At 45.3% G+C, this 20,782-nt stretch overlaps 1 protein-coding gene across 1 annotated transcript in view; it reads left to right on the top strand.

Moving 5' to 3' along the window:
• Window positions 1-994: 994 nt before the first annotated feature.
• The window catches only part of LOC115079488 (mucin-5AC-like), a 180,235-nt gene continuing 160,447 nt past the window's right edge, over window positions 995-20,782 (top strand). The window contains exons 1-2 of the mRNA XM_029583112.1: window positions 995-1,055; window positions 20,645-20,716. Coding sequence (XP_029438972.1) covers window positions 995-1,055; window positions 20,645-20,716 — 133 coding nt within the window. The remainder of the gene's footprint in view (window positions 1,056-20,644; window positions 20,717-20,782) is intronic.

Genomic DNA, 20,782 nt, shown 5'->3' with positions numbered 1-20,782 from the left:
GAATAACGATGCCAAGTTCTTACAGCATAGATTCAACAATTGCTGAACTGTGCCTGGAAATGTATGGGCTCAGTCCAGACCAAAGCGCAGTGTCTCATCGTGGAGGGCTCCTCCGCATAGAGACACGTGGCAAAATCAGCCATTATTCCCCTGCAAGAACTTCTGCGCCGCTTCTGGTTCTGTAAAACTGTGCTGCTTCCCGTCGCGCCAGATCTTGAGAATCGCCGGATATTGAAGCACAAACTTTATTTTGTCTTCAAAGAGTTTCGAACAGACAGGTGAGAATTTTTTCCTTTGCTGCGATACCAGTACCGAGTAGTCTTGTGTAATCCTTATTTTCTGTCCTTGATATAAAACTTCTTGACATTTCCTATAAGCAAGCCAGATACGCTGCTTAACCGCCGAATTCAAGATTTTGGCTATGGCTACCCGAGGGCGCGTGTCCGACGGCCTACGGGCCCCTAGGCGATGCGCTCGTTCGATTTTTAAACTGCCTTTAAGGTCTTCAAGGCCCACCGCTCCCGGCAGCCACGATTCCAGGAAATCCCCGAGCCCCTTTTCGTCTAATACCTCCGGGAGCCCCAAAAAGCGAAGATTATCGCGCCTTAGCCGGTTCTCCATATCCTCCAACTTTTCTTGGCACTGCTGCACTGCTGTAGTGTGTGCCTGGACGGTGCCCTCCATTTTGGTCACCCGATCCTCCGCGTCTCCTACTCTCCCTTCCAACTGATCTATGCACGGAGTAAGGTCTGATATCGCCGACTTTACCTCTTGCAGTTGCTGGGCGATTCCTGCCAGTTTCGCATCTAACGTGGCTTCCAGAGTTTGTTGTAAGACCTCTACGGTTAAGGGTAAACCCCCGGAGAGCCGCGGCTCGCTGACTCCCGGCGCCATCTTGGGGTCTGCGGGTTTTTGTTTGTCCTTGTCCTTTTCTTTTTTTCCGCCTCTAGCAGCCATTACCGGCGACGTTTTGCTCATAAAATGAACAATCGACATGTACAAGGGCTCAGCAGCGTACTGGTACACAGATTCTCATCAGCCGTTAACCGATGCCGGTAGATGCAGAGGCGCAGCACCCGGAGCTAAGGGAGAACGTGTCCTCCCTAGCACATCGCCCCACGTGACTCCCAGATTTGAATCTTTATTTAAACAGTTTTGGAAACCACCAGCAGTGGCAGAAGTGAGTAATAGATGTTGAGCCCGGCTGGGCAAGTATCCCAGAGGACGCTGGAACAGCGAATACTCTACTTGGCTGTGCTGTAGTGGAAAGAGATTGAGAGTTATGAGTACACAGTGAGACACATACAGAGACCCAGGTAGAATAGGAGAAGCTCCGAGTCAGGGAGAGCAGGCCCTCGAGGAGTGAGTTGCTGATCCCATAGAGTAGAGAGACTCGGTGGTATTGTACTTACACAGCGATTCCATTAGACGAGAGGTCTGGCACTGGAACAGAGGGCAGACCCTCTAGGAATGAGTACCTGGTTCCAGGGAAGCAGTACTGTGGAATAGATGGTAGTTGTACTCACAGATATAAACTTTTAGTGAAGTCTTCCAAGTAGAAATGGTTGTAGATGCAGGCAGCGACTCAGCGAACATGGGCCCTCGAGGAGTGAGTACCGGTTTCCTGATAGCACCTGAAAGAAGCAGAAGAGGCCCCCCGAGGAGCGGGTACCCCGTTAGCAATAAGAGTTCCAGATAGCGCTGGAGTGGCAGAGTAGCTTCGGTACAGAGAGTGAATCCCATCCGTAGTGTTCCGGTTGCTAACTCGATTAGCTAGCAAAAGTTGTAGGCTTAAATATCCGGGCAGTGTGTGCCCTATGGTACCTTGGAGGAGCATGGCAGGAAGCAGCACCAAAGCTGGTCCGGGGATGCCAGAGAGGTCGGCAGACAGTCGCCACGGCAGCCAGTAGTCCGAGGTGAGCGGGAGGAGCCACAAGAAGAGTGAGGTAGGCGGGGCGAAGCTGTCCTAGACTGACGGTCACAACAGTATCCCCCTTCAAAGGGCGGACTCCAACTCTTGTACCAGGTCTTGGTTTCCGAGGATGCATCTGGTGAAACTGATGAAGCATCTCTTTATCTAAGATATTAGCCATCGGCTCCCAAGAATTTTCTTCGGGTCCATAACTTTCCCAAGACAGAAGGTATTCCCAAGTCTTGCCATGTCTTCTTACATCTAGAATGGCTCCGACCTTGTATTCTAGGTCTTCTTCTGCATTGATAGATGGTTCAGGAGACTTGGATGAGAACTCACTGAGAATGAGTGGTTTCAGATTCTTGTGGTCCGTGAATACGGTAATTTGATGTTGGGCGCCTTCGAGCCAAGGCCGCCATTTTGCGAACGCCAGTTTAATAGCCAGGAGCTCTTTTTCTCTGATCCCATAGTTCTTCTCTGCAGGAGAAAAGCGTCGCAAGAAGATAGAGCAGGGATATAAGGCCTTAGAATCTCCGGTTTGGCTTAACACGGCCCTCACTCCAACATCTGAAGCGTCAACCTCCACGATGAAGGGTCTATTGGAGTCCAGGTGATGTAGACATGGCTCAGTGGAAAAGGCAGTCTTTAATTCCTCGAACGTGGAAATGGCCTCTGCAGACCATTTAGAAGTGTTGGCCCCTTTCCATGTCATTGCAGTTAAGGGCACAGTTAAAGAAGAATAGTTCTTTATAAAGCTTCTAAAGTAATTTGTGAACCCCAAAAATCATCTCAGGGCCATCAGACTGGTAGGTTGAGACCAATTCTTGAAACTCTCTAATTTTTGGGGATCCATCCAGAAGCCTTGTTGTGATACGATATAGCCAAGGAAAGGCACAGAATCTTTGAGAAATTCGCACTTTGACAGCTTGGCGTAGAGGCGGTGTTCTCAAATTCTCAGTAATACTTGCTTGACATCTGCTAGATGAGTAGGCATATCTTGTGAGAATATCAGGATGTCATCTAGGTAAACAACAACACTTTTGTACAGCAGGTCTCACAGAATGTCATTCATCATATTCTGAAACACAGCGGGAGCGTTGCACAGGCCGAAGGGCATTACCAAATATTCGAAATGGCCATCTCGAGTGTTGAAGGCTGTTTTCCACTCATCACCGTCGTGGATGCGAACCAAGTTATAGGCTCCCTTTAGGGCAAGTTTTGAGAATATCTTGGCTCCTTGAAGTCGATCAAACAGCTCTGACATCAGAGGAAAGGGGTATCAGTCTTTAATCGTGATCTCGTTCAGACCTCGATAGTCGATACAAGGATGCAGAGTACCGTCCTTCTTCCCCACAAAGAAGAAGCCTGCACCCACAGGAGACTTAGACGGTCTGATAAAACGTTTTTGCAAGTTTTCCTCAATGTACTCGGACATGGCCTTGTTCTCTACCACTGACAGTGGGTAGACACGTCCCTTAAGAGGTTCAGCATTAGGTTTCAGTCTTATGGCACAGTCATAAGATCTATGTGGCAGAAGGATGTCAGCAGCTTCTTTGGAGAAAACATCATGGAATGATGCGTACTGAGGTGGCAGACTTGGCATCACTGGAGTTGTAGGCATGCAGAGAATAGGCGAGACCTCCTTTAGGCATTTGCCATGACATTCTGGGCCCCAACGGGAGAATTCCAATGTAGCCAAGTTGAATTGTGGCATGTGCAGCTGCAACCAAGGTAACCCCAGAATGATAGGGTGCATGGCCTTCTCTAACACAAAGAAGGAAATTGACTCAGTATGGAGAGCTCCGGTGTGGAGGACTACCGGTTCCATACAACAGGTAACATCACCTGGTAACGGCTCTCCGTGAATAGACAATAGGAGTAGTCGAATCTTCAAAGTGGTGAGGGGAATGCTCAAATGTTCCACAAGTCATCGTAGAATAAAATTACCTCCTGCCCCTGAGTCCACTAGGGCAAGGGTTTGGAATTCCAATGGTCCGCAGATCAGAGAGACAGGGAGAGAGAGCGGAGGAGAGGGCGAAGTAAGGCCTAAGAAAAGTCCTTTTGCAGGACTTAGGCCCGTCCATTTCCTGGACAGATGGGACATGTTTGGACTGCATGACCAGCTTGTCCACAATACATGCACAAACCATTCCTCTTCTGAAGTCTTCTCTCTTTGGATGTCAGGTGACTGCGACCAAGTTGCATCGGTTCTTCACTACTGGCAACAGGCATTACAGGAACCATCCTGAGTGCAGGCTTAGCACAAACTTCTTTCTGAACAAGTCCTTTACCAGGCTTGAGTTCTAGCACCTTATCACGAAGCCAGTGACCAATTCTGGTCACTAAGGCCACTAGCTCATCCAGCGAGTCAGGTGTCTCACGAGCGGCCAGCTCGTCCTGCAAGAGGGAATCCAAACCTCTGAAGAAGAGGGTTTTCAGGCATCTAGGGTCCCAAAATAATTCAGTAGCAATAATCTTGAACTCTATAGCAAAATCAGCCAGTGGTCGGTTGCCTTGCTTCAGGTCCACCAAAGCAGAACCAGCAACAGTTTTTCGGGCAGGATCATCAAAAACAGATTTGAACAAGTCCCTAAATCCGTCAATATCCTGGAGTATGGGATCTTTGCGTTCCCACAGTGTGCAAGCCCAAGACAAGGCCCTTCCATCAAGATAAGATAGAATGTAAGTAATCTTGACGTAGGCTGTAGGGAAGTGAGAGAGTTGTAATGCAAAATGCATGCAGCACTGGATTAAGAAGACTCTAGTTCTTTGAATCTCCCCAGAGAAATGAACTGGAGCAACAAGAGGCACAGTAGTTTTTACAGTTACTTCAGGTAACTGACCTTCATTACTGGAAGTAGAGCCTTGATTCTTCTGTGCGTGCAGCTGATGAAACGCAGTAGTGAGTTTCTCCAATGCGTTTTGTTGTTCAGCAATGCACAGGGCCAGGCCTGGGATGGCCTGCAAGGCATTGAGCTGAGCCGGATCCAGGGTTAGCAATCTGTTATGATTATTGATGTTTGGGTGGATTCTTGGACACTGTGGCAGCTGACCATGTCCATGGGGGGGGGGGGAGGGGGGAGTCCCGTGTGGGACCACGGTGTCAGGCTAGACTCTGGACACAAACACAGATTTGAATCTTTATTTAAACAGTTTTGGAAACCACCAGCAGTGGCAGTAGTGAGTAGTAGATGTTGAGAATATCCCACAGGACGCTGGAACAGCGAATCCTCTGCTTGGCTGTGCTGTAGTGGAAATAGACTGAGAGTTATGAGTACACAGTGAGAAACATACAGAGTAGGGATGTGCAGCAGGGGCAGATTCGTCCCATTCGGGATTCGGATTCGTAGGGGCCCAAATCCGTTGCATCCATTCTTGGGGGCCCCCGATCCGTTCATATGTCAAAAATACATTTCTTTCCCCCCCAAAAAAACCATCCCAACCCATTAAAGTTATTTATCTACAAACCCCCCCCCCCCCCCGAAGACTTGCCAAAAATACCTGGTGGTCCAGCGGGGTTCCTGGAACGATCTCCTGCACTCAGGCTGTCGGCTGCCGGTATTCAAAATGGCGCCGATAGCCCCTGTGACATAGTAAGGGCAAAGGCTATCAATGCCATTTTGAATACTGGCAGCCGACGACCCGAGTCGGCTCCAGGACCCCCGCTGGACCACCGGGGACTTTTGGCAAAGGGGGGTCAGGAGTCCTTTGCCCTTACTATGTCACAGGGACTACCGGTGCCATTGGTCGGCCCCTGTCACATGGTAGGAGCAACCGACCAATGGCGCCAATAGCTCCTGTGACATAGTAAGGGCAAAGGCTATCGGCGCCATTTTGAATACTGGCAGCCAACGACCCACATGCAGGAGATCGCTCCAGGACCCCTGCTGGACCACCAGGGACTTTTGGCAAGTCTTGCGGGGGGGGGGGGGGGGGTCGCTGCCAGTATTCAAAATGGCGCCGATAGCCTTTGCCCTTACTATCTCACTGGGGCTATCGGTGCCACTTTGAATACCGGCAGCCGACAGCCCAAGTGCAGAAGATCACTCCAGGAACCCCGCTGGACCACCAGGTACTTTTGGCAAGTCTTGGGGCGGGTCAGCAGGGTGGGGGGGCCTATTCGTTGGTGATCTGTTGTATTTGTGGGGGTTCACCATACGTTTCGGAACCCCCACAAATACAAGGAATATGGCATATACATTGCGGATTCACAATATGTCGAAAACGAATGCACACTCCTAATACAGAGTTCCAGGTAGAATAGGAGAAGCTCTGAGACAGGGAGAGCAGGCCCTCGAGGAGCGAGTACCTGATCCCTTATACTCAGTGGTATTGTACTCACACAGCGATTCCACTAGACGAGAGATCTGGCACTGGAACAGAGGGCAGGCCTTCGAGGAGCGAGTACCTGATTCCAGGGAAGTAGTACTGTGGAATAGATGGTAGTTGTACTCTCAGATGAAAACTGTTAGTGAAGTCTTCCAAGTAGAAAGGGTTGTAGATGCAGGCAGCGACTCAGGGAACATGGGCCCTCGAGGAGCGAGTACCAGTTTCCAGATAGCACCTGAAAGAAGCAGAAGAGGCCCCCGAGGAGCAGGTACCCCGTTAGCAATAAGAGTTCCAGATAATGCTAGAGTGGCAGAGTAGCTTCGGTACGGAGAGTGAATCCCATCTGTAGTGTTCCGGTTGCTAACTCAATTAGCTAGCAAAGGTTGTAGGCTTAAATATCCGGGTAGTGTGATGTCATCTCAGGGGGACGCCTCTGAGGTTTGCGCCAACAAGGAAAAAAAGATGAGGGCGGCGTGCGCACACGCGCCCTATGGTACCTTGGAGAAGCATGGCGGAAAGCAGCACCAAAGCCTTTCCAGAGACGCCGGAGAGGTCGGCACACAGATGCCACGGCAGCCAGTAGTCTGAGGTGAGCGGGAGGAGCCGCAAGAAGAGTGAGGTACGTGGGGCGAAGCCATTGTAGACCGATGGTCGCAACACCAGGTTATTACACCTTAGTTTAATATATTATTAATACCTTTAGAAATGGTTATATCTGATCACATTTACCAACAGAAATCAATTTTGATTCTCTGTTTATCTGGGCTAAGGAATTAATCATCTGAAAAAGGTGTTTACCTTCACAGAGAAATATTTCCTTATTTAATATTTATTTACAGGTTTACTTCACAGTTTCACCCCAGTTATAAAATCAGGCGTAGATTTGTTCGCGCCGGTTTGCACGAACAAATATACGCCCGCGCACATGTTATAAAATCTGGCCCTATGTGTATGTTAGAAAGAGGGTGTGTGTGAAAGAATGTATGCGTTATTGTACATGTGTGTGAGAGAGAAGATAAACTTTGGGCAGCCCTACTTCCTCCAATCCATGACAATCTCAGGGAGACTGGAAATCAGATTCCAGGTCTGAAGAGCAGGAGATTTTTTAATCCTTATTACTTTTAATTATTGGGTGTAATTTGATGATTCTGCTCTTTCGAAATATTTAATATTGGGAAGGGGGAATAGAACTTTTTTAATTACTGGATTTTTTATTCATCAGATGTTTTGAAATATTTTATTAGTGTTTGGGAAATTTTTGATATTCTATTCATTAACTGGTTTGAAAATTCATTTTATGAATATGATTTTATTGTTATAGATGTATTATATTTCTTGATTTTATTATTTAATGTTTTATGAAGGATGGTAATGTTTCTGTTTTTCCACTATATCTCTGCATGTAGAGGCTGGCTTGTGGGTTCCAGTTCAGTTCTTCTCAGCATGTTTCCGTTTATACTTTCTGATCTCTTTATTCTGCATTTGGTAAGGCTCTGTCTGTGTTCTGCATATGTGACTGAGGTGAGGTATTTTGCTGTCATATAATTTGTGTGCAGGGATCTTTAGCAGCCTTCTTTCCTAATAAGAGTTTTATTGGTGTTCTAGGGCCTGGTGTAATATATGCAGTGTTGCCTTTTCATAGATAAGGTTGTTAGGGTTGTTTTGGTATGGGAGGTTTACTATATTGTAATGGTAATTCAGTTTATTCATGGCTTTCTGAAGGCCAAGCCCACACCCAGCACGCATTACAAAAAGTCTAATTCCATAGGAATCCCAAGAGTCTCTTTTGTAGAGTTTTCTGATTGGCACCATAGGAGTGCATGTACATATAATATGCATATCGTGAGATTTTTGCCTCAGAAGTCTGTACTTCTGAATGTTCTTTTCCATGTAAGATTTGTTATAAATGCATAATTTAATTATGTGTCTGTAAAGGGTTTGGGAGTGTACATGTGTGTGTGTGTGTGGGGGGGGGGGGGGGGTGAGGGGTGCATGTATGCAAGGCTGTCAGGTTTGCCTAGGGTACCTAATACCCTTCCCTATCCGTGGGTTCCTCAGGGGGGGGGGGGGGGTTGTAATTTTAAAAAAATATAGATTGTAGGATAGAGCTGGGCTTTATTTGATAGGCCCAGGACATAATTAAACCAAGCAATGTACATTGAAGTTAGCAAAATAAAAGCAGTTAACTAATTAGAACAGCATAGTAGACTTCATCTCCATGCACAAAACCATGTTCATATACTAGGCCACAGACCTTCCAAAACCAGACACTATAAAATATCAAATTCCAAGAATATGGCCCCATTAAACCCCTTGCAAAACTGTCTTAACAAGATCAAATGGGAACCACAGAACTGTTCAAGATTCGAGCTGACTAAATTACCAGGTTTTTATATTACGATGAAACGGCATCCCTCCCTTACGTTCAATTCCCAGAGGAGTGAGTTCTAAAAATTAGGGGCTGCTCCTGAAAAGATCCTCATCCTGGCCTTTATTAACCAAAGAATTCTAACAGGAGTGAAGGCAAGATTCACTGTTTGACTTGACTGCAGTAGCCTGAAGGGCTATTATTGAGTATTTCTTTCTGTAAGGGAGACCGGTCCTAAATTATGAACAGCATGAAAGGCTGGGAATAATAAACTGAACTGTGTACTAGGTTAATGAGAAGCCAATATAACAATGACAAAAGAGGCATGGCTCTCTCCCATCTAAAATTACATGTAGCTTTCCAGTCGTTACTCAAACAAACATTTCATTAACCTTCTTTTGGCATTTATTTAGTTGTGTTTGATTTCATGCCTTAATCCAAAGGTTCCAGGTGTGTTACAAACTCATATCTGCCCAAATAGCAAAATATTAACATCAACAGTTACAATAAAACATGAAAATAAACATAAACAAAAAAATATAATCATCCCACCCAATCATACTCCAAACCCATCCCACCAAAAAAAAAAACAACCCACTTTCTTCAGCAACATAATCATTATCTGACAAAATTCTAAAAATGAAAACTAAAAACTTTCATGACTTTCATGTAACCTGCCTTTGCCTGTTGCTATATTTCCTTAGAGATTGAGGGGGTTTTGCATTTTTGCGTCTTTCCCTTGTGGGATGTGTCTGGGGAATACAAATGTCCCCTGGAGCATATGATCTGGGTCGTTGCCTTTCCCCAAGAGTAGTGATCAGGAGGTGGTCCTTGTTGCTGTGTAGAATGGACTGACCAAGACAGGAATTTTTGGAGACTGGAAGATTTTATTACTTTGAGTTGAATCAGTTCCTGAAGGAAGAGAAACCCCGTCTATAATCAACAAAAAGAGTGAAAGAGTGTGAAGATTTTTAGAGTTCTTGGACATTGTTAAGAAAGCCTTTTAGATCTATCAGTTTGAAGGCTAGTTTTTGGAACAAGGGGATATTGTCACCTTTTTCCAGCCTTTATCTATGCTGGAATTAAAAAGACTACCCTACTCTCCAAGGGGAAAAGATAATGCTGGTGCAGGGTAGGGGTGTGCATTCGTTTTGAACGCTTATGTAAAACGCAACTTTTTTTTTTTTTAAACTTAAAAAAGTGATGATGCGCAATGCATCGCGATTTTCAACTTATTCAACATAGCTATGTTGAATACGTTGAACCTAAATAAACACTTAAAACCCCCCACCCTCCTGACTCCCCCCTGGTGGTCCAGCGGGGAGTCAGGAAGCCATCCCTATATTCCTTTGCGAGAAGCACGTGACGTCGGCGTCACATGCTTCTCGGCGCCTCCGCTCCGGGACCCCCGTTGGACCCAACCGGAACTTTTGGCCAGCTTGGGGGGGGGGGGGGCAGTCAGGAGGCCCGCAAATGCAGACATGCTGAAATTTAAATCGTACGCACACTTGTGCTGTATAATTTAAAATAAGTCTACCTCGCGTAAGTATGCTCCTAATTTTAAAAGGTTACTCGAGCAAACCTACTTCGTGAATCTTCCATAGTACTTTGCTGGCTTTAACACATGTATATAAGCGGATTTTAAAGCATGCTCACGTGAGGGACATTCCCAGTTTTTCCAATTACTACACTAGTTTGCCCAGTCAGTCTCAAGGAACCTCCTGGTTCTTCAGTCTGCATGCCCACAAGTTAACCCGGACCTCTCACCCTGTCATGTAAACCCTAAAACACGAGATCTGCAACTCATCAGGTGCAGCAGTAAATTATATGGATAACCAGCTGCTCCGCGCTGTGACCTACGGTTTTAAAATGCAGAGTTACACATGTAAATGTTGGCCCTGCCTTGAAATACCCATTCCTGCCCCTTTCTCGCCTCCTTATGTTTTGCTTATGATGCGCATATACGCACATAAATCGTGACTTTTAAAATCTGCGTTGCTTGCGTGTGGTCCATATACAAGCATATGTGGGCATTTTAGCACAAGCAATGCTTTTTAAAATTGACCCCTAAGGTTTTCAGTGGAGAGCATAAGTCCTATGCTTTTTGTTTTCTTGTCTCCTCTTGGAGGACTCCCCTGCACAATGACTAGAATCAATGGATTGAGACTTCAACAAAATAACCTCAGCCATGGACATAACAAGTGTCCCCACTGTCCCATTTTAGCTCCCCAGTTTCAGCCAGCAAGCCAGCTTGGGGATGACAGCATTGACTTCTCTTGTTTTTAGCAGAGGTTTATTCTATGATTGCATAGTCTTTAAGTAAGAAAAGGGAAGTAAGAAAAAGGAAGTGATTATTCCCTTATACAGGTCCTTGGTGAGGCCTCACCTGGAGTACTGTGTTCAGTTCTGGAGACCGTATCTACAAAAAGACAAAGACAAGTTGGAAGCGGTACAGAGAAAGGCGACCAGGAAGGTGGAGGATCTTCATCGGATGACGTACGAGGAGAGATTGAAGAATCTAAATATGTACACCCTGGAGGAAAGGAGGAGCAGAGGTGATATGATACAGACTTTCAGATACTTGAAAGGTTTTAATGATCCAAAGGCAACGACAAACCTTTACCATAAGAAAAAAATCAGCAGAACCAGGGGTCACGATTTGAAGCTCCAGGGAGGAAGATTCAGAACCAATGTCAGGAAGTATTTCTTCACGGAGAGGGTGGTGGATGCCTGGAATGCCCTTCCGGAGGAAGTGGTGAAGACCAGAACTGTGAAGGACTTCAAAGGGGCGTGGGATAAACACTGTGGATCCATAAAGTCAAGAGGCCGCCAATGAAGAGTGGGTGACTCGCCAGAATGATGGCTATTGCCTGGAGACAATAACTTTATTCAATAAACATACACATGGTTACTGTGACTCCAACATCGCTCTAAGCTTCAACAGCAAGAGGAAATGTGGAAAAAAGGATTTGCACTCACAAAGACGGGAGTAGCTGGCTTGTTACGGCGGTTACTACCCCAAACCAAATAAGCCTGATACTTCACTTTCAATGCATATCCAGCATAGTTCTCTGCTTCAACGGCAGGGGAGAAGAAAAACTGATACTTCACACATCCAGCAGAGCTCTCCGCTTCAACGGCAGGGGAGAAGAAAAAAAAGGGTTCGCACTCACAAAGCGGGGAGTAGCTGGCTTGTTACGGCGGTTACTACCCCAAACCAAATGTGCCTGATACTTCACTTTCGATGCATATCCAGCATAGCTCTCTGCTTCAATGGCAGGGGAGAAGAAAAACTGATACTTCACGCATATCCAGCATAGCTCTCTGCTTCAACGGCAGGGGAAAAGAAAAACTGGTACTTCACGCATATCCAGCATAGCTTCAACGGCAGGGGAGAAGAAAAAAGGATTCGCACTCACAAAGCGGGGAGTAGCTGGCTTGTTACGGCGGTTACTACCCCAAACCAAATGTGCCTGATACTTCACTTTCGATGCATATCCAGCATAGATCTCTGCTTCAACGGCAGGGGAGAAGAAAAACAACCAATAAGGGCTGTATAACATAGTCTGGGAAAAAACAAATGAGCATGGGTGTAGCTTGGTTATTGCGGCGGTTACTACCCCTACTACCCCTAACTAATCAAGCTAGATATTTCACTTGGATGCAGCTCCATCACTGCTCTCTACATTAATGGTGGGGGAGGAAGGGAAATAGAACCAAGAGCTAAGAGAAACAGAAGTATGAGAGAAAAAATGTGTGAAGCTTGCTGGGCAGACTGGATGGGCCGTTTGGTCTTCTTCTGCCGTCATTTCTATGTTTCATTTCTATGTAAGTCTGAGCAATAGTTCAGATAAATCTTGTTAGAAGTCTGTTGTTTTAGACTTGTGGCTCAGGATTTCTATTACCTATAATAGACTATTGTAATGCAATTTATCTAGGACTATTATCTTCATCTCTCAGGCCACGCCAACTGCTTTTGAATTCTGTGGCTTGCCTAATTACAGGGAAAAGATATACAGTCCATATCACCTCAATATTATTTAATTTACACTGGCTACCAGTTCATTATCAAATACAATACAAAGTACTCATAATAACTCACAAACTAATCAATGCAAATTTTCTCCCATGGGTACATTTTTTTTTGCTGTGAATTTATCAATCTGCAAGGGCTCTTAGATCTCAACAAAGAGGCCTATTAGGGATATCTTCAGTAAAGTCTGCACACTTGTCAGTAATGAAACTGCAATTTTCTGTGGCTGCATCTTCCAGATGGAACTCACTGCCTGAAGCATTAAGACAAATGGAATGTCTGAAGACTTTTAAAGCATTCCTGAAGTCTTTTCTTCTTAGTCAGTGCACAAACTTTTATAGCCGGAATTATACTTTGGCACGTAGACAGATTGTTAATGCTGGTTATTTTAGGTTTGAAAACATTTGGCACATCTGTATCTAGAAAATTTGAAATCAGGCATTATTCGTTGTTTGGTTTATGTAATATTGGTATTCTGTTTGGTATTTTAATGTTATTCTATTTTATATATGTTACTATGTACATGGCTTAGGCATAAGCGATTAATACATTTTAATAAAATACAAAGATCATAAAGCACAATAGCCAAAATTCTAAATTCAATTCCCATTCAAATTTGCTAAAGATACCTGTACAGATTTAAAAGATTATGTTACTCGGTGCTTCTAAGAATAAGAAAGCTGTAGGAATGTTCATTGAGGAATGGCAACCTCCAGAGCTACTTATGATTTTCATTATGTTCTTTGCATTTGTCAGTGGCTGGCATTTTAATTCACTCTTATGAAATCTCATGTCCCTTCAATTTGCTCCATGTACTTTGAGTTCAGTTACTAGATTTAAGGTCATATTCAATGCCTAGGGAGAATAATTTAATAACTTTGCATGGTGGGTTATAGTCTACCAATATCTTTTATGTACAAATTTTATCACACATTTTCATAAGTTTGCTTTCAAAATTCATGAAGTGCCATCATATGTGCACAAGTTCATCTAATGAACCTGCTCTATTAAGGACCTAATTTTGGCAGGTAAGCTCATATGCTTACTTTTTAAAATTGATTTTTTGATTGGGTGACTAGATCAAGGAAGAGTGCTCAATATTATTTACTTGGATTTTAGCAAAGCTTTTGATATGGTTCTGCATAGGAGGCTCATGAATAAAATGAGAAGCTTGGGAGTGGGCGCCATGTTGGTGGAGGGGATTACAAACTGATTGACTAACAGGTGACAGCATGTAATGGTAAATGGAACATATTCTGAAGAGAAAATGGTGTTAAGTGGAGTGCCATAGGGATCGATTTTGGACTGGTTATTTATTTATTTTATTTATTTATTTTTAATTTTTATATACCGAAGTTCTTGTGGGAATTACAAATCACTCCGGTTTACATAAAACGATGAACTGCCCAACAGCGGATGGGGGCTTTACATAGAACTGTAGAACATAAGGAACAATAAAACCGGTTCTGTTCAATATCATTGTGAGCGACATTGCAGAAGGGATAGAAGGTAAAGTTTGTCTGTTTGCAGATGATACTAAGATCTGCAACGAAGTGGACATGCCTGAAAGAAAAGATAGAATGAAAAGTGATTTAAGAAAGCTTGAAGAGTGGTCAAAGGCTTGGCTGCTAGGATTTTAATGCCAAGAAGTGCAGAGTCATGCATCTGGATTGTGGTAATCCAAAAGAGCTATAAGTGATGAGGGGGTGAACAGATTGGGAGAGAGACCTAGGGGTATAGTTTCTGGTGATCTGAAGGCAGCAAAGCAATGCGACAAGATGATGGCTAAAGTCAGAAGAATGTTCAGTTGCATAGAGAGAGGAATAAGTAGCAAGAAAAAGGAGGTGATAATACCCATGTATAAGTCCTTGGTGAGGCCTCATCCTGGAGTACTGTGTTCATTTCTGGAGCCTGTATCTTAGAAAGGATAGACTGTTAGACACAGGATGCAGGCGGTCCAGAGAAGAGGAACCAAAATAGTGTTGGGTCTGTATTGGAAGTCTTATGAGGAGAGGATGAAGGATCTAAATATGTATACCTTGGAAGTCAGGAGGTGCAGGGGGAGATATGAAACATGCCTTCAGATACCTGAAAGGTTTTCATGATGCACAATCTTTAAATCTTTTCTGTTGGCAAGGAAACTGTAGGGGTCATGAAATGAAACTCCAGAGGGGAGAACATCAGGAAAGGATGGTAGATGCCTGGAATGCCCTTCTGGAAGAGGTGGTGAGGATGAAAATAGTAAACAAATTCAAAAGGGATAGGATAAACACTGAGGGGCGGATTTTAAAAGGCGCGCGAATAGCCTACTTTTGTTTGCGCTCCAGGCGCAAACAAAAGTACGCTGGATTTTAGTAGATACGCACGGAGCCGCGTGTATCTGCTAAAATCCTGGATCGGCGCGCAAAAGGCTATGGATTTTGTATAGCCGGCACGCGCCGAGCCGCGCAGCCTACCCCCGTTCCCTCCAAGGCCGCTCCGAAATCGGAGCGGCCTCGGAGGGAACTTTCCTTTGCCCTCCCCTCACCTTCCCCTCCCTTCCCCTACCTAACCCACCCGCCCGGCCCTATCTAACGCCCCCCCTTACCTTTGTCGGGGGATTTACGCCTCCCAGAGGGAGGCGTAAATCCCCGCGCGCCAGCGGGCCTCCTGCGCGCCAGGCCGCGACCTGGGAGCGGGTATGGAGGGCGCGGCCACGCCCCCGGACCGCCCCGGGCCGTAGCCATGCCCCCGTACCCGCCCCCAAAACGCTGCCGACACGCCCCCGAAACGCCGCGACGACCGGGCCCGCCCCCCGACACGCCCCTGACACGCCCCCCTCGGAGAACCCCGGGACTTACGTGAGTCCCGGGGCTCTGCGCGCGCCGGGAGGCCTATGTAAAATAGGCTTCCCGGCGCGCAGGGCCCTGCTCGCGTAAATCCGCCCGGTTTTGGGCGGATTTATGAAAGCAGGGCTCTGAAAATCCGCCCCTGAGGATCCCTAAAGACTAGAGGTTGGAAATGAAGAAAGTGAATGGGGGTAATCTGCATGCAGTGGCAGTAACTACCCTTAACAGAAGGCACAGGGATTATTACCCTTAACCTATTAGCCTTGAAGCTTGTGACACAAATACAGCACCACTTTCTGCTTTGATAGCAGGGGAAAAAAGGGGAATTGGGTTCAGACAATAGCCAATGCTGGGCCCTGACTTTTACGGCCCAGGGTACTGATATGCAGACATTGGGGATAAAGCGCAGGACTGCTTCTATGGCCAAATCCAAATGCAAAGTATATTCAAGTAGTATTGTCTGAATTATCATGAAGGTTGCTCACCCTGTAAAAACATTGCTAGTAATAATTTTGCAATGCATTTGACAGTTGCTTGATTTGGATTGTAAATATTGCTACCCTTAACATAAGGCTAGGGGTAATCTGCACGGAGCAGCAATTATTGCCCTCAACAGAAACATAGGTTAACCTGCACAGAGCTGTAGTTACTGCCATGGGAAACTTGCTAAGTAGACTTGATTGACCATTTGCTCTTTTCTGCAATCTTTGCTGCCTTACTATGTAGTCCCAGTTCTGTCCCCCTGGAATTCCTTTCTTCAGTTCATGTGAAAGGACATGCAAAACCTGGTTACATGTGTACTTTTACGTGCACTGAGCCTGTCAGTTTTGTAACAGCCACTTACACGCATCAAACCGTCTTTTATCCACATAAATGGTTTGAAAATCAGGCCCTGAAAGACCAGCCAACAAATACCAAGGGGGTCAATTTTCAAGAAGCCAGTCAGCGGCAACTTAGCCGGCTATGTTATATCCTAAGGGGTAGATTTTAAAAGCCCTTCCGGATTTACGCGCGCAGGCGCACCTATTTTGCATAGGCCGCCCGCACACGTAAAGCTCCGGGACGCGCGTAAGTCCCGGGGCTTCGTAAAAGGGGCGGGAGGGGGCGTGTCCCAGGGTGTGCCCGGGGTCAGTCCGAGGCGGGTCCGGGGGCGTGACAAGGCTTCGGGGGCGGGCCGGGAGGGCGGTCCCAAGTCCCCCGGCACTGCGGCCTGTGCCGGGGGCTGACGAGGCGCCGCGCACAAGTTACGCCTGCTTCAAGCAGGCGTAACTTGTACAACAAAGGTAGGGGGGGTGATTTAGATAGGGCTGGGGTGTGGGTTAGATAGGGGAAAGGAGGGGAAGGTGGGGGGATGCGGAAGGAAAGTTCCCTCCGAGGCCGCTCCGATTTCGGAGCGGCCTCGGAGGGAACCTTGGTGGGAATGGAGGCAGGCTGCGCGGCTCGGCATGCGCAGGCTGCCGATTTTGCGCAGCCTTGCACGCACCGACCCCGGATTTTAAAAGATACGTGTGGCAACGCGCGTATCTTTTAAAATTTGGCTTACTTTTGTTCACGCCGGTTGCGCGAACAAAAGTACGTGCGCGCGTATTTTTTTAAGATCTACCCCTTAGTTTTTAGAGAAACTTAACAGCCGCAAGCTATCCAGCTACATTCAAGCCTGTTATCTATTAGCATGGACTTAGCCAGTTAAACTTTGCTGGCTAGCACTGATAATCTGTACCACTTGGCTAAGTTTCCCCTCAATTAAATCATGCCCCCAGGATCCCCTATATGTTAAGGGCCTTATTTTTAAAGAGCTTTATGCACATAAAACAGTGTACTATGCATATTCAAAACCTGATTTACGTGTGTACTTTCATTCCACTGACAGGAGGCATTCTGGGAGTGGAGTTAGCATGGGGAAAAGATTTATATGCGTTCTTTTGATATCTGAGCATTACACCTGCTCTTTCTACGCTTCTGTCTGTGCATGTACCAGCACAACCCACAAATTTTCAAAGCAGCACTTTCTACCCACAGGCTTTAACCCTATACAGGCTGTTTGAAAATGACCCATCCTGTGGCTGCCTAGTGAAAAAAGGCACTTTTATGTAACCACTCAATGGGGTACATTTTCAGGAGATAAGATTTCGTTGCGTAACTCCTAAAATTAGGTGCCTACAACCTTTTCAAATTTTACCTCCAAGTTTGTAAGGCCATCCCTTAGCATTCTGGCAGCTGTGGTCACAGGTCATTTCATCTCAGTGCATGCAGCAATGAATGTTAATAAAATAGGACTGGCTGAAAACATTTGAGTTTTTAAGAAGAAGATACATGGATGAGATTGAAAAAACAATATGTAAATAGTTCTCTCTGGCTCCTTTGGTCTCAAAAGACTATGCATATGCTCCCTGTAGAGCACCCTCTGGTTCATAAGGAAATCTGAGGAACAGGTGTGTTGCAAACATATGTATTATTGATGATACAAAAGGCCACAAAGTGGATGTTTTAAATAAGCAAATAAATTTGTCTTCAGAATGTATACATAGCAAAATGTATTCAACAGTAGGTCCCCCAACATGGAACCAGGTTTCGCATAGGCTGCATCGGGAGGGACAGCATACATGTAATAAGGAATCCATACAAATGAACTGTTGAATAGGAATTCTAAAAACAAACAGAAACATAGCAATAACATATGTATAGTAGACCCCCTTAACTAACCTTCCCATCCTTCCCATAACCTTACCCCCCCCCCCCCCCCGATTTTTTATCTCTCCTTTTGCGCCTGCCTGGCAGCATGCGATCTTCCAACACAGCCGCAAATGGCCACTATGTCGGAGGCCTCTGGCCCCGCCCCCGCCCCCAGACCGCCCCTTTAGTAAAGCCCCGGGACTTAGACACGTCCCGGGGCTTTACGCACATTGCCGAGCCTTTTTAAAATAGGCCCAGTGTGCGTAGGTCCGGTTACACATGTAACGTTTTGAAAATCAAACTATGGGCCGGATTTATCTCTAAAATTCAAGACAACAGTGTACAATAATTTTGTAAATACAAACTTTGCTAATATTCTGTGTGTTTCTCTTATTTTGTATTTGCTCTAATTTTGCATTTTTGTACCTGAAGGCTGAATTTTGATAGCTTTATCAGTTTTAAGCTATTCATGAATTGATGGTGAAGTGATTAAGGAAATTTTCTTTCTTATCCTACATTATATTGTGCTAAGTTTTGCAAAATATTTCAAACCAAGAAAGGGTTTGTTGTGTTTGAGGCATTGTGGACCCTTGGTCGCAATGGAGATGACTCCGCCCTCAGGGAGGAGCCCCGTGGGGAACCACACAGAATGGATAGAGTCTTTATTGTACTGCTGTAAATAGATGGTAAAGCAGGAAGGTAAGGCACTGATCCACGAGGTGCCAATACACTCAACAGGCTCAGAAGTATAGTCTCACCCAGATGTTCATGATAGGTAACGCCGTGGCTGGTGGATGGAGTTGGAGCGCCGGTTCGTAGAGGTACTCACAGAGTGAAGGCGTCTTCCTGATGGTAGAATGGTGGGACTGAAGGTCCATGGTACAGGATATGAAGTAGATAGGCCCTCGAGGAGCGAGTACCCAATGGTCCAATATCCAGGAAATGAATAAGAGAAAAGACCCCCGAGGAGCGGTTGTCTAAGTTAGTGATGACCCCGAAGAGAAGTTGGAAGCGAAAGACCCCCGAGGAGCGGGTGTCTAGAGCTTCTGCAGGTATGAGGCCCTTAGCATGAAAAGAGCTCTAAGCTAACAGCTTAGAGCAGGCAGAGTAACGAAGTGAAGTCTTTGCTAACTCAAATTGGTAGCGGAAGCGGAGGCTAGTTGTACCCAGAGGTACTGACATCATGCGATGGGGCCTCCCCCGAAGTTCCTGCCATGACGTGTATTTGAGCATCAGAGATGTGCGTGCTCGCGCCCTAGGAGGCCACGGGAGTGAGCATGGCGGATGGGGACGCCCATGCTGGTCTGGAAATGCCGAGGCAGCCATCTTGCCCAAAGAGAGAGAAAGGGGAGAAAAAGAGGTAAGGCAGGTCACAGCCGTCTGCGACCAATGGATGCAACAGGGTTCCTCAGGAAAGGCTTTTAAAAAGTATTGTAATTTCTATTTAAAATTTCATAAAAGTAAAGATTCAAATGGAGATACTTGGAGATGAGCTCACTGCTAGAATCTGGAGAATATTCTCAGTTTCTGCAATTCATATTTCATGAATGAAACTTTTAGCTAAAAAAAAAACACATCAAATAAGTGGACAGCCCAAATCTTATCATACTCTACCATACTGGGATCTAATGGTGGACCTAAATATAAACGCATTAGTAAACTGTAAACAGGATTATAGATGTGGACAACTGAAAGGATCATCAGGGAGATATTCTCAAAGGGACACTCATGTAATGCTTTCTGATTTTGTCACATATAGGAGTGAATTTTCAAAACATAATGTAAAATTAGCATATATATGCATAAGTAGCCTCAAGCAAATTCCGTATTTTATAAAAGTTGAAAATACGCTTTCACATGCACATAAAAAGGAGCAGTTGAAGGGCATTCCAGGTCAGGGCCAACACTTACGCGTGTACATGTGCCAGCTCATGTATTTTTACACCTGCTGATTAGCTGGCATAAGTGATATTAAATGTATTTTTTTTGTTGTGCTGACTGGGTGGGAAGTCTGGCTGAAGAGCCAGAAAGTTCTCAGTGACCTGAAGAACTGATGGACTAATTGATAAACTTATTAATTTCGTTTACATGTGCATAGTTACTTTACTTTTGCATGCAAAATACACATGTGTATATTTTAAAATTAGGCAGGAAATTTCTGAGCGTTCAATGCATTGATATACATGGTTTCAATGCATCGCATGTATTCCCACGAAAGCCTACATACATGCATATGTTGCGGGGTAGAGAGATGTGTATTTTATAAAATGCACGTACATTAGACACAAATGATAAAATATTTGCGTTGTTCTGCTCGCGGCTATCTATGCGCATATCTGTCACTATTGGCATTTGTTTCAAAGTTATCCTTCCAGTTTTCCTCTGATTCTGTGCATCTTGAGGTGCCATTCTGTTTTATTGCAAATTGGTCTGTTCTGGGAGTAGACCAAGAGTATTCATTTTCATCAATGTCTACCAAATTCCCATCTATATTTCCACAGCCGAACAGCAGTACTATGAGACAGAGACAGAAAAGGTCAATTACGTTGACCAGACAATTCAGCAGCAACAAGGTGAGAATCTCTTCTTTATTTATTTGTGTTATAACTACATTTCACATACTAATGTCCTAAAAAAAG

Source organism: Rhinatrema bivittatum, chromosome 17 (genome assembly GCF_901001135.1).
Source record: "Rhinatrema bivittatum chromosome 17, aRhiBiv1.1, whole genome shotgun sequence".
NCBI lineage: Eukaryota > Metazoa > Chordata > Amphibia > Gymnophiona > Rhinatrematidae > Rhinatrema > Rhinatrema bivittatum.
The sequence above is the reverse complement of the archived record's forward strand: the minus strand, read 5'-3'. Positions and strand labels throughout refer to the sequence as shown.